Source organism: Eulemur rufifrons, chromosome 8, assembly GCF_041146395.1.
Source record: "Eulemur rufifrons isolate Redbay chromosome 8, OSU_ERuf_1, whole genome shotgun sequence".
In the NCBI taxonomy this organism is placed as follows: domain Eukaryota; kingdom Metazoa; phylum Chordata; class Mammalia; order Primates; family Lemuridae; genus Eulemur; species Eulemur rufifrons.
In genome coordinates this window covers 57,573,887-57,588,308 of record NC_090990.1, presented here as the reverse complement: position 1 = coordinate 57,588,308, position 14,422 = coordinate 57,573,887, and the positions used below count along the sequence as shown (strand labels likewise).

Below are 14,422 nucleotides of genomic sequence, written 5' to 3'. Positions count from 1 at the left end.
TTGCAATTTTGCAACTGTAGGTGGTAAGAAGAAGCTCAAAGGGATTTTCGGGGTTGCTGTTCTGATAGAAATTGCCTTCTAGAAACGTAATTTCTAATTGGCAGAGGTAAAGTGGAGGAGAGAGGAGCTTGCCACAGACACCCAAGGAGCAATCAGTACATCTGCTATCCAGTCCCATTTGTATTGAGTCCACATTACTGCAGGAGGAGGAGAAAGCAGATAAGCCTAAATGCAGCCAGTCAGAGTCAGGCTCGATATTTCTTTCTTTGCTCTTTAGGCCTCTAGCTGTCCTTTTTGGATATAGAGCAGTGGTTCTCAACTTGGGGCAATTTTTCCGCTAGGGCACATTTAGAAATATCTGGAGACATTTTTGATTATCATGACTTGGGTGTGTGTGTATTAAGATTCTCCAGAGAAAAAGAACCAATAGGATATGTTTGTGTGTATACATATTTATAAAGCATTATATCACAAAATTATGAAAGCTGAGAAATCCCATGATCTGCTTGTAAGTGGGAGACCCAGAAAAGTTGGTGATACAGTTCAAAGCCTGAGAGCTGGAGAACTGATGGTGTATATTTCAGTTTGAGTCCGAAGTCCTGAGAACCAGGAGTGCCAAGGGCAGGAGAAGATGGTGTTCCAGCTCAAGCAGTCAGGCAGAGAGGGAGCAAATTCTCCCTTGCTCCACCTTTCTGCTCCATCCAGGCCTTTGATGGATTGGATGACACCTGCCCACACAGAGGAGAGCCATCCATTTTTCTCAGTTTACTGGTTCAAGTAGAAGCAGTCAAATAGTTCCTTCTGGAAACACCTTCACAGACACACCCAGAAATAATGTTTAACCAGATATCTGGGCATCCCATGACAATTTGACACAAAACATGAAGTATCACAGAGTTGTTACTGGTATCCAGGGATCGGGGAGGGGAGAGGCCAAAAAGCTGCTGAACATCCTACAGTGCACAGGGAAGCCCCCTACAACAACGAATTATCCCATCCAAAATGTCCATAGTGCCAAGGTTAAGACACTTTGGTTTAGAGGATGCCCAATCTTCCTTTGCTAATTTTATTTCCCTTGCTGAAGTCAAAAGCAGTGATTATCATTGGAATTTTATGGTTCCCTGCCTGTTTTTTCCAAGTCTGTCTTTCAGTGGCAAAACTATTTTGCCTGTCTTCCTAGTTGAAACTAGAATGGAGGGCAGATTTCTCATTTCTTGAAGGCATTCTCCTTAGGCATTCTCCTATCACATTGTGCCAGACTCTGGTATAAATGGCAGGTTTGCATGAGAAGGCTGGTTTCATACCTGACCTGAGAGCATTTATGAAATCTTGGTGCTGACAGCAACAGGTTGCCTAAGTAGAGCACAAAGCCCTTGATATGACACAGAAAGGAGACTAAATAATTAAGTGCTATATTTTTACAAGCTTCTTGATCTGAAGGTCATTACTCCTTTTTACCAATATGTCTGTAAGAAAGTATACTCAGTGGAAGTCTTGTTGAAATGAAACACACTTCTGAATCAATTTTCTATTCCACCAAAGAATCTTTAATCACAGAGCTGAACATCAGAAGTAATATAATGAGATAAGAAAGTGAACAATATTCTAAGAAATCAAACTCATGGCTCTCAAACCCACATCTACATAATTCAATCTAAGAAAACATAATAATTGTTAAGCATCCACTGCAGACTTAGGCCCTATCTCCAAGTAATAATATAAATCTATTTTTTCATTTTCAAAATTAAAAACCATTCTTCATATACCTTCTGTCTTGGTTCTTTTGCATTTCATTCTTTAGGCACACATCCAAAGCCCAACTTGTAGTAGGGAATTAAATAGGACTAGCATAAACAAGCCAATTTAAGGAGACCTTGGAGGGTAAAATATTATAATTGGAAGCAAGCTAGCCATGATTGGAATTGCTGCTGTCAGTTTGCAGGAAAACTCTCCTTAGGTATATTCTGAATGATGTCAGCTGCTGTCCTCAAAGCTGCCACTATTCTGGCAAGAATGAAAATGCATCGGGCTCATGGGATCAAATACATAGCCTGCATCGGAAAAGAAAAGTTCAGTTAGTTCAGTTATTACTTATTAGCCTTTCATTACAACCCCCTGTTTTTCTTAACCAGCCTGACCCGGTGCAATACTCAGTTCACCGGGCAGCTCTCCCACATAATGTGAACAGAGAGTCTGGACAATGGTTACTGGTGAGTAGTTGCAAAGCAAAAGCAAAATTTATAATGAAAACAGAGAGCTGAGAACAAATGAATATAAATAAACGATGGATTGCTGATTTGGACCTAAGCTGGCCAGGTAGCATCTGGGGTTTGGAGTGAAGAAGGGTACAGTTCAGGAAAGCCGTATGTCAGGATGGCCAAAGGCACACAGGCTTTTATGTTGGGAAAATCTGGTTTTAAGCCCTGACTCCACTACTTGCTGGCTCTGTGACTTTTGTCAACTTTTCTAAGCCTCGGTGTCTTCATCTATAAATGGGAGAAATAATAGTACTTATTCATAAGGTTGGCTGTGTCCATATGACAATTAGCAGTGTCTTACACACAGTGAGTGCTAAACGAATGATGGCAAAAAAAGGAAGGTGAAGGTAGCAATACAGAAAAGGAAAGAGTCTTTCTCTACAGCAGGTTGGCTCTGTTTGTTTTCTTCTCCCTAGTAGCCAGGTTTTTAAGTGTACATCAAGGCTTAGGTCTAAATACCAGGGGCTTTTGAGACCCTTTGAAGCAATAGTCCTGGGTGTGTCCAGAGAATGGACCCCAGTGGCTCAGGATCAGGCCACTGCCCTGGAGAACAAGAGGGGCCTGTGCGGGGCCGCAGGTAGCTGCCTGTTCACCATGAAGTAAGGAAGCCACTCGTTGCGTCTGTGAAAATGGGCACATTTGTCAACAGCTATTGCTGCTTTTGCTCCCCTTTGATAGCTGAGTTTTCAGAACCGACCCAGCCATCTACATTTTCGTTAAGACAGCTAGCAATATGCAGTTGGATAGGTATATTTATTTTCCTAAGAAACGTCTCTGTCAAAATATCATAGGCAGCACATAAACTCTTCTGAGAGGAAACGCCACTGCTGCTGACACTGCTGCCACCCAGACCCTTCTGCTCACCTCTTGCGGGACTGGCCCTGGTCAGAGATGCGAGAGGTTGTGACCGGGAGAGGAGGCAGGACACACATCACTGAATCTTAACCCTGGGTGAACTAAAACACAGGCTACATCCTAGAGCAAAATATTTCCTTTCATCCAGCCTAAAATTGTGACTTCATTTTAGACATAAATGTAAGGTTGGTGGGGGGGGGGGCGTGTAGCCCCCTCCCCTGCTACAAACCCCTCTGCCCTAAGCAGTGAGTCATCTCCACTTTTCTGCTTGAACAAGCACCTGGCCCCACCAAGCCCCAGCCACATCCTGTGACTGGCAGCACACCCAGCCCCCACACTGTCTACCTGACCCTGGAGACATCATGTTGCAGCCCCAGAGACATCCTGTTTACTGAGAATTTGATAATCTACTTGAACAAGCACCTAAAAAACAATCCCCCTCCACTTGTGCCCCTCACCACATATAAGTACACTTGCCTCAGTCCCAGACGACTGCGACTTCTTGAGTCCCTGGTTTCTCCCAGACCTGGGAACCTCGCCTGGGCCCCTCCTTGGGACCCGTTACCCTCACCCGGAGCACACCAATAAAGCCTCCTTGCTTAACCCTTCAACTCTGCTCGTCTTTCTTTCTCTGGTGCCGACCATCCAGAAACCTTACAATAAATAGTTTCTTCAGTAAGCTGGTAATCCTTTTATGACTATAATCAAACTTCCAGTGTACCACAAGCAATGTTCCTGGCCTGTGATGTTCCAGTATCTCTCTTCCCACAGGACTCCAGTGGAGATCTGACTGTGAACATACATCCCACCAGTGTGAGCGGCTCTCCCTCGGGGATGGGGTAACAAAATCAGCAGGGTATTGAGGTTGGCATCTATTATTGATGCTATTATTACCAGACTGTAAGGACAGATGTGTCAGGCTTGTGTGGCCACTTAGTGGAAGGGAGACTCAACTGGATTTTGACCACAGGCTTTAGGAAAAAGACAGAGCTACGTCTGCATGGTTTGTTACTTTAGGGTGAAAGATCTCAGGTAGAGAGAAAACTGTTATGTATTTAATTTTATCTTCATTCTCTACCTCTGCTCTTTGCAGGGAGGAAGAAAGAGCTCATAAAGCTGCTGTTATACCACAATTGGTTTATGAAATGGAATTGAGGGCAATTAAAGCGTTCTTTCTTGTATGATGTGATGTTCCGAGTGGGAGATATTAAACATATCTTCTTTGTCTATATGGACTCTCACTCCATCCAAACACCGTAATGTTTTCTTCTATCCCTGGCACAGATACGCATAAGAAAACTCAACTTTTGCATTATTACATCACATTTGTCTTACTTCTCCATCTTGAGGAATTCTTCTTAAAGATCTATTTCTTTAAGAAACAAATCTTTGAGTTAAAGAAATGCTTCATCTTGAAACTTCACTATGAAAGGAAAGACTTCTGGTCAAAGCACACATTTCAAAGGGCGCCCTATATTTTGAGGTTGTGAAATCGCATCTATAAAGGTTTGAGGAAATGATATTATATCTATTAAAAATGTGATGATGTGACACTTGAAGCACATTTTCCCCTCACAAGAGTCTGTTACTGGACTGGCCAATTACGTTGTAAAGCTGATGATAAAGAGCACTCAGCTGCATTCTAGACACGTATTGGGAGTCAGAAGCACGGAGTTTCCTTTCTTTAATGTACCCAAGTAGTTTGTCTGCATCTATCCAGAACATTGTTTCTTTGTTTCTTAAAAGCTCTCTAATGCCTTAGGTAATGGTACTCGGCAGATGAGGTGAATTGGTGAGGATCCCAAAGCCCAGGGTCTCCGGGGTCTTTGGCCACCTGTATCAGAGAACCAGGCATGCATCATCCAATTTAATCTCCCCCAAACCCAGCTCTTGTAATAAATATGATCTATTTAACTGACAGACATTTTTTCAGTCGTCCATATAGTCAAAGGAAGTTGCAATGAATAAATGGGCCTATTGTGCTAAAATTCCAATTAAATATAGAGCCTCTCAGGCTTAAAGGTTGGAAAAAGGACATCTCAGCCCTAGCACATTGATATGGAAGCTGATGATAAAGGCAATTGTCCATCCTCTGGCTTCCAGAGGCCTGCAAAGAACTTTGTTAATTATTTCAAAGAGCTTTATTAATTCTTTCTGAAGGAGCCCTGTGAAATGGATCCCACCGACTCTCCCCTCACCTCCTCTCCTGCCGTTTGAAGGCATGGCTGGATTTACGCTTCACCCCTGGGTGCCTGGTCAAAGGGGAAAGAACTCTCCCAGCATATTATGTAATTGAGGAAGCTCATGTCTTGTTTCTCTTCTTCCTACCTACACACCCTATATGTGGAGCTTAGAAGTAATACACTCAGTAAGGTGTTGACAAAGTGTTTGGAATGTCACAAGAGGCAGGAGAGGCATATACACACACACACTCACACACATACACTCTCATGCAAGCCCACACACGTGCTCACACACACATATTATCAAGCTTAACAGTAAATGTAGAGTTAAAAAAGACAAACAAGATCCGATTTTGTCCTTGTATAATATAACATTTTTAAAGCATCTGTCATTTTTAAACATTACAATATACAATGATTTCTCCTTTTTTATCAAGTAGATATCACCTTCCTTAGGGTAATTTCCTTAATAAATCTAAACAATCTGTCTACTTACCATATTTGTCAATTGGTGAGTACTGAAGACTTCTTTTCATGTCCTCCAAAGACAGGCCTTGAGAGAAACATTGTCCAGTACTGGAAAATTAATGAAACACACAGTTTCACACTGTGATGATTTGCTAAAAACATTTATATTAAGCAGACTTTATTCACTCAGCATAGATCCCAGAGAAATGCCCAGATGCTACAAAGATGTTTTTATCTTATAAATTGGAGGTCTCCAATCTTTTTGGCACCAGGGACTGGTTTCATGGAAGACGATTTTTCCACAGACCTGGTTGGGGGTGGGCGGGGTGGGGGTGGTGGTGGGGAAGGGCTGAGGTGGGCGGGAGGCAGAGCTCAGGCAGTGATGTGAGTCATGGGGAGCAGAGATGGGGAGAGACTGTAAATAAAGATGATGCTCCACTTGCTAGCCTGCCGCTAGCTCACCTGCTGTGCAGCCCAGTTCACAACAGGCCAGGGACTGGGACTAGGGACTAGTACAAGGATGGGGGGTTGGAGACTGCAGTTGTAAATGACTAGTTGGGGAAGTGTTCAGAATTATTTGGTGTAAGTCAGACCTAAGTGTGAGTCCTGGCTTTTTACATAGGTTACAATTCCTGGCAGTCTAACCTTGGGCATGTCACCCTTTCTGAGCCTGTTTAGTTATCTGTAGAATGGAAAAGGATATAAATAATTTCCAGTTTGTTGTAATGATTAAGTATGCATAAAAAGGGCTATTGAATCTAAATCTGGGTTAATATGCTTTCAATCTTACTTAAAAGAAACTAAGTAATACAAAGAACAACATTATCTTAGTAATAATATAAATAAAACACATCCCAAGAAGTATTAATATTATATTGCTATTATTAGAATGAGAATTATAAAATAGAGTGAAAATAAAATTTGTTGCATGATTCCTGTGTGTTAAGCATTTATATGTAATCATCTCATTTAATCCTTATCACTATGATATCATTTTTCTCATTTACAAATAAGAAAACTGAGGCTGGACAAATAACTTGTCACACAGGTTTGGTAAATGGTCACCCAAGATCAAAACCCAAACCTTTTAGATTCCAAAGCCTATGTATTTATCCACTCTTCAAATATGAATTTCTTCCTGATTCCTACTCTTCATTGATCCTTCTTTCCCCCCCCCAACACCTCCCACTCTCTTATCATTTTGGTTAATGGAGTCACTTCCTTTCTTGTTCATCAGACTCAAAACCTGAAGTTATCAAAGCCCTCTTTCTAATATTTAATAGCATCTGTCAGTTAATTATATATCTATAATCTCTCTTGCATCCATTCATCCTTTACCGTTCTCAAAGCAGCCACCCTAGTTACACCCCGAAGGCCCTCACTATGCCCGTTGAACACTGAATTCCCAGCCCCCATGCCAGTTCTCTGCATTTCAGTTACCAGCAGTATATTAGTCAGTGACTTAAGCCAATATTCTTGGAACCATCCTTGTTAGTACCTTTCCTTCTCTCATATATTTCACTCAATTCAAGTGTTTTTAGCTCTGCCTCCAAAATATAATCCTAATCTAGCCCCCTCTCTCCTCCTTCAAGGTCTAGGGCACATACTCTTTTTCTTGTCTGGACCTCTGCAATTTGTCCCCTAATTGGTCTCCTTGCTTTCACTTCTGTCCCCTTATAATCCATTCTCCATATAATGTCCAGAATGAGCTTTTCATTCCCCTGGCTTCGCAGTTCATTTAGAATAAAATGTAAATAAGTGCTCTACCCTCACCACAAGGTTCTGACCCTGTCTACCTCTCAAATCTCACCCTGTACCTCTCTCCCCATCTTTGGCTAAGCACTTCTTTTAGCACTTATTCTTTTTGTTCTAGGAAGGCCCCAAGCTTTTTCCCAGTTCAGAGAAAGTTTGTTAACTCTGCCTGGAATGCTCTTCTTAATGAACACAAATCCCACTTGGAAAAACCTCGCCCTGCCTTCACCTCTGACTGGCTCCTCCGTCATTCAGACCTCGGTTCAAATGTCACTTTCTCAGCAAGGCCTTTCCTGACCACCATTCCTAAGTGACCATTCCTCTGCCCATGGTCACTCTCTATCACATTACATCACCCTATTTCTTCCTTTCAGAACTATGTAAAATTATCTTGCTTTTTTATATGCTTACTTATACACCCTCCATATTCTTTCCACACAGTGAGGGGAGGGGGACTTGTCTCTCTGTTCTCTGCTATGTCCTCAATACTTGGAACAGTGCCTGGCACGTATGAGAAGTCCAGCTCTTTTTAGTCAATTAATAGATCCCTAAATGATGTCCTTCCCTCCCGTCACTCAATCCTACCCCCTAAACAAGGTCGTACTATAACAAAAATCTTACCATAGCATTCCCCTGCTTTGCCCTGCTATTCCTCCAGCCCGTGATCCAAGCCCTCTGCACTCCACTCCTCCCTGTGTTCTGTGTGTATCTTGTATTCTACAATTCCTCAATACCTTTTTTAAATCAAGTTCAAGCCACACTAATAGACTTTAGATTTTCCAAACATTCCTGAATTTTCTCTTCTCTGTGATTGTGGCTGAGCTGCTCCCACTGCTCGAATGTGCTTGCTGACATCTTATTTATCCCTGACAGGAAGCAGTATGGTGTTAGGGTTAAGAATGAGCATTCTAGTGCCAGATGCCTTGATTCGAATCCTGACTCCATCACTTACTACTCTTCATCTCTGGCAAGTTATTTACCTGCTCTATGCCTCAGTTATGCAGCTATAAAATGGGAATTATAATAATACTTAGCTTATAAAGTTAATAGTAATAATTTATTTATTAAAAAGTTAATAAATTTAAAGGACTTTTAACAGTGCTGGCATTTAGTCAGCATTCAATAAATGTTGCCTATTTTTATTATTCTTCAAGGTCCAGCTCGAAGGCAGTATCTTCTTTGAAGCCCTCATAAAAACCCCCAGTCAGAATTAACCTGTCCCTCTTCCGTACCCCTCTAGAACTTTATACTCCTATTACGGGGCTTCTCAGAGTCTGCCTTGGTATAGAATGATCTGCATTTGTATGCTAGGGAATCCCATCACACAGAGAGCTCCTGGAGGTCAGAGATTCTGTCTAACATCTTTGGACCCCCCATAGGGTTTAGTCAATACTTTGTAAATAGTTAAAATAAAAGTGTGTTGAATGAAATACATTTAAGTTATTACAAAATGTACATTTAGATACATCATATTTTTCTAAAAACTAACATTAATTCACATTGATTAATTCACTTAGCTGCCTTAAAAATGACCGCATTTTTGGCCTCATTTCCTTGAACTACAGAGACGCTGTTTCTTAAAGCAATGATTAAAAAGAAGTTAAAGTTTTGGCTTCGAGAGGGACATGATGTGATCTCAATCAACATTAAATGACAATAGAATGTCACTCAAGATATTTTTCAAAATATAATTTCCTTTATTAATATATGTATCCTCTTTTGCACTCTGGCTCCTCTTAAGAAATGTGCTGTACACAGTAGTCTTGGCAACAAAGATAATGGGAAATAAATATTTTATCACCAAAATGGCTATCTGGTTTCCTATGAATAAAACCCATCTCCAAGTTTCTTTGTTTGTTCTATTGCTGAATGCAATTCATGCCAGGGGACTTAACCTGTTTGCCCAAGAGATACCACACAGGCTGGCTCCAGGCTGTTCTAGGATGACAGACAGATGGAAGCTAAGCATGCCCGGGACAAACAAAACAGAAGAAACCAGATCCTGATCAATGGAACTAGTTGTTCTCAACCCACGTGAATCCAGACTTCAGCAAGTGTTTCACAGATACGCAGAGTTTAAGGTACGTCAGGAACTCTGTTTGCTGAAGTTGTGGTCAGTGAAAATAAGGCACTTCCAGTGATGCAGCTGCCCCATGAATTCAACAAAAGTAAGTGTGAACTAATGGCAGGTAAGGAAAGCTCTCGATTTTGCAGAATTTCAGTATTTCTGGTCAACTAGTAGTCTTCTTTATGCTAAAACGATGATATATATCATAGATAGACATATATGTGAATGATATATAATACCATGTGGGTACTTTCATGTATGAATTTTGTGAGTTTGGAGTGAAATTTTCTCTTATAAAAAGAGAATAAGATAGTCTTTAGGTTAGTTTTTGTATACTAACACATTATGTTAATATATTGTATTTTAGTGCTAAAAGGTTTGTCATTTTAGGCCAAATAATTCAAATTAGCTCTGTGTATATATGTAAAGATAAATATAATCATTAGCCATTGTCTCTTATAAAGGTGCATTAGGAAATGAATAATTTATCCAAAATGAAGAATAGAACCAAAATTTAAAAAATGTATTTCTTATTTCTTATCCACATTTTAGGAGTATAGACTTCCTAGTAAACATCTGCTAATTAGGTCAGTTTGCATCCAGATCCACAATATGTAGTCTATATTTTTCTGTGTGCATGTCATTCAGGCCATGGCTTGTCGGAACAAACTGGTCTGTTTGCAACGGATCACATTTTCTGTGAATGGACTCATAAACCCCAGGCAAAGGCAGAAACCAGGGCATTTAAAACTAATGACAGCAGATCTATGAAGAATGGGAAAAGCGCTAGAAGACAGAACATATGTAACTATAGCCTCAACTCCCCAAAGCAGAGTAAGGTGGAGTCTACAAACTAAACTAGTGAGTTAATGTACATTCCAGGCAAAGCGCCAGAAAGGAATGATTAAAACAGGTTTTCTGCCCACTGATTACTAGATGCTACCGTAAGTTTGTTAAGAAAAGAAAATCATTCTAGATTTGCTTTATTTCTTTCTGATGAAGATAAATACAAAGGGGAAATCAATAGGCTAGAACATACAACTAGATTCTAGAAGGGTGTTGGATAGAGTTGTTCCTGACTGCTTTGTAAGTAAGAAAGAGAGATCTGTGCCAGATGACAAGTGCGTAGATTGAATTGTTAGTGGTTGAATACCCAGAAGTAGTGAAGACGTTCCACATAAATGATATTCCCACAGAGTTAAGTTGTGCCTTAGATATTGACAATAATTAAAATAAAACATCACATTTCCTAAGGTTAGAATTGTCCAAAAATAGATTGAGTTGTTCTAGAAAGGGGTAGTGTCCTTTCCCAGAAGGGCTTAAGTGGAGGCTGGAGGTCCTCTTGGCCCCAGATGCTGTAGAGAGATCTCAGGGTCCACCTGGAGGTCCCATGATGTGACTCCCCAGGTCCCTTCAGTACTTATATTCTGTGATTCTTTAGAAGGCATCCATGAGTCATGTAGACTTGGAGAACCTGGCTTTGGGATGTTGGAAAGGCAGAGTGAGATTACACAGTTCCCACTTGGGCACAAGATTTTTATCTTCCTTATCTGAAGTGTTTGATATTTGGCTGGGGCCGAATGCCTGATTTTCACATACATGCGATAGCATACCTGGCTATACATTATCGCTACTACTCAGAGTGGTGTTTGTAGCTTTTTGTCTGTATACATTTCATCAGAAATGGTAACTGAACCTTGCTATTTGCCTGAAGGAACCGAACTCTGTAGTGCTCAATTTCAAAGAAAGAATCACACTGCCATCTAAGATGAAGCAGAAGAAAGTGCGGAGAAACCATTTTCACTTAAACCTATCATTAAGGATTTGAATGACAGGTTGTGTAAGGCTGGTACTAGGGAATCCAGAAATGCTTAACAAAGGTTTTCACGTAAGATAAATTTATAGGATATTCATGTTGCAATGTTTGAGAGGTGGGGGAACCCTTAAAACTCTATATTATCTCAACCCAGAAAGATAACTTGTTAAGCAAGTCCCAAGAAGAAATAAGAAAAATACTGTCTGAAGAGACTGAGGAATTCTGGTGCCATCTCTCCAGAGTGGTTGGGACCAGGCAGTGTCACAATGAATCCAAACGGCCCCATTTAGAGCCTCGAAAGCAGTTGTGTTGTGGCTTCCAAAATACAGCCTGCCAAATGCTTTTGGTATTGGAACAATAAATCACGGTTTTGGCTGTGGGATTTCATGAATTCTCAGAATATTTGCTAGTGCCATAATTGCTTCTGATAAATTACATTCCAAAGAAGACTTCAGATGGGCATACAGTCCCAAAAGAAACCATTTTTTTTTTTTTTTTTTTTTTTTTTAAATCTCATTCTTCTGAGTGTGGCTTGTGCACAATTGGGAACTTTCATTTGGGGAATTATAGCAGATGTAAACTATTTGACATGACTTGAAAGCAAGAGTGAAATTAAAACAACTGAATAAAAATAAAGAGATGTAAAACATTAAATACATACTAATATAATTTCTTATACTTGCAGAGGGCTTTATAACTTGCACACACTTTTCTATTGATTACATTTTTACAAAATCCTCATGAGGTGTCTGTGAAGGCATTAATTTTACCTTTGTTCTATGGGAATAGAAAGTTAGGCTTGGAAAATTAGACTCAGAAAGTTTGAATTACTTGCATAAACTCACAGAGCCAGCAATTAGGCAGAGCCTGAACTTGAATGGAAGTCTTCAGACTTCCAGTTCATGCTCCTTCTACTAAGACACACTATATTTAGTGGCAGCACATGTCAAACTATTATCCCATGGTATTTGGAGAGCTTACTGAATTAGCTATGAGTTACAGCCTTTGGATTCTTTGCATATAAAGATGAACAACAAATTCCTCATAGAGAAACATCCCTTATCATCATAGCAAAACCAGAATCAGCTTTGTCATATGTTGCTTTGTTTGATCTTTTAAAAATAATACTTTCCCCTATCTAATATTTGCTTGCCTGTTACCTCACAGTGATGCTAAAACATGAGAAACACATGCACTAAAGTTTATAAATGATGTTTATGATTCCTCTAAACTCTCTGATCTTGCCTAAGGTTTCCTAAGCTGCATGCATGGATTCATCTTCCTAAACACAGTCCTGGCTATGTTGAACAGAAAACCGTTAGGTTATTAGTGTGATTAAAGACCTCAGGCAAAATTTTCTTCCCTTCAAATTGTTCCAATTAGTTTTTATGCAGCTAACAATGCCCTCAGGCTACCTGTATCCTGGAAGATTTAGCCATTTGGACCTTGAATAAGGCAATGCCATCCAAGGCTTCACAACTTTGCAAACATGTTTTGAGGTTTATTGCCATCTGCCATAATCATGTTACCTATGTAATAATATTAGTACAAGGATCAATGCCATATGCAACCTTATCCCCTTCTTCAAGACAAATATATCCAAATTAGGCATCATTTCTTTCACGGGAAAGGAAACACATACAGATAACATCTACCCAGAATTTTAGTTCTTTGCCACCAAGTTAAGGAACTAATACAAATAAAAGGTAAAGAAATAGCCTGCTGAGATGCCTAATAAAGGTGTTTACACTAGGAAAATAAATGCTTTGCCATAGTAAAGGCTACTGGAGTCATCTGGCTGATCCTTCTGGCATTTAGCTGAAAACAAATAGATCTATTTAAAACAGATCTGTCATAAGGGATAAATGCCTTTCTATGCTTTACAATATCTTTCTATGCAGCCCACCTTTCCTCTGGCCTAAAGAGTAAGATGACATTTCTATTAGAAATGGGAATAGCTTTGGCCTAACTTTGAAATGGTCCAGTCATATTCTTGTGAATGAGCATTTGTTAATTTATCTGTTAAGTTCAATATGTTTATTTATTCATGATTTCATCCTGGCTGTTTTCGAAGCGTTATTTTGTCTTTGTCAATATTTCCAACTTGACAATGTCCTAAATTAATACAAATTTATTGCTCCCATTACAGTGAATGGGCAATGACCAAAGCATTTAATGGGGCCAGAGGTCAGTGCAAAATATCTCTTTCAGGAAAATCAAACCCATCAGTTTTCTTTCAATGACAAATATCCCCAAGCTATAAAAGGACTGAAAGACTTGGCAACCCGGTCAGGGCTCCCTTTGAGCCATTAGGCAAATATCCAAGGTCTCAGCTCCCCCATTTTTAAAAGAAAAAGCAATTAGGCAAAGAGTTATGAATAAGGAAAAAGGCGGAGAGGACTTAAAGTGTGTGTTAATTCCTTGATGGCTCATAAATTATTAATATCCTCAAGGTAACCTAAAAACACCACCCGCTCCCAATTTACCTACTAATTCAAGCAGGTATAGATGAGTCAGTCGTACAAACCATTAGCAGGTAGACTTTACATGCCTTGACTGCTAAGACTGAAGATCATCCTCTATGCAGCAAAATCTTTAATATCCTTCACCTTCTGTACTCACTATCATCCAAAAACAGGGAAAACATTTTACATATTAAAACTAAGAGATCTTGGCATCATGACAGTTATAAAGCCCATTCCTCACTGCCCCATTTTCCTACCTCTCATTTTACCAAGAAGGAACACTGAGGCTTTGAGAAGTGAAATAACCTACCCAAGTTCATATACATCAAGGTTATAGTGAAGTCAGGAGTATACCATGGAATTCTAAACTTCTAGTCTTCTTTGATAGCTTTTATTATTGTTTTTAAGAAGAAAAGGAAAACTGAAATTTGTTGCATATCTGCTAAGTGCCAGGGACTCTACCAGATGATTTACAAACTTTATTAAGTCCTCCTCACCTAACAACCCACTTTACATGTGGGGACACCAAGGCTCAGAGAGTCTTAGTCTTGTCCAAG

The 14,422-nt window shown here is 39.9% G+C and overlaps 1 protein-coding gene across 1 annotated transcript in view; it reads right to left on the bottom strand.

Moving 5' to 3' along the window:
- Positions 1–1,524: 1,524 nt before the first annotated feature.
- The window catches only part of TNNI3K (TNNI3 interacting kinase), a 284,808-nt gene continuing 271,910 nt past the window's right edge, over positions 1,525–14,422 (bottom strand). The window contains exons 24-25 of the mRNA XM_069478078.1: positions 5,793–5,872; positions 1,525–2,051 (exon numbers count right to left, since the gene is read on the bottom strand). Coding sequence (XP_069334179.1) covers positions 1,975–2,051; positions 5,793–5,872 — 157 coding nt within the window. The 3' untranslated portion in view covers positions 1,525–1,974. The remainder of the gene's footprint in view (positions 2,052–5,792; positions 5,873–14,422) is intronic.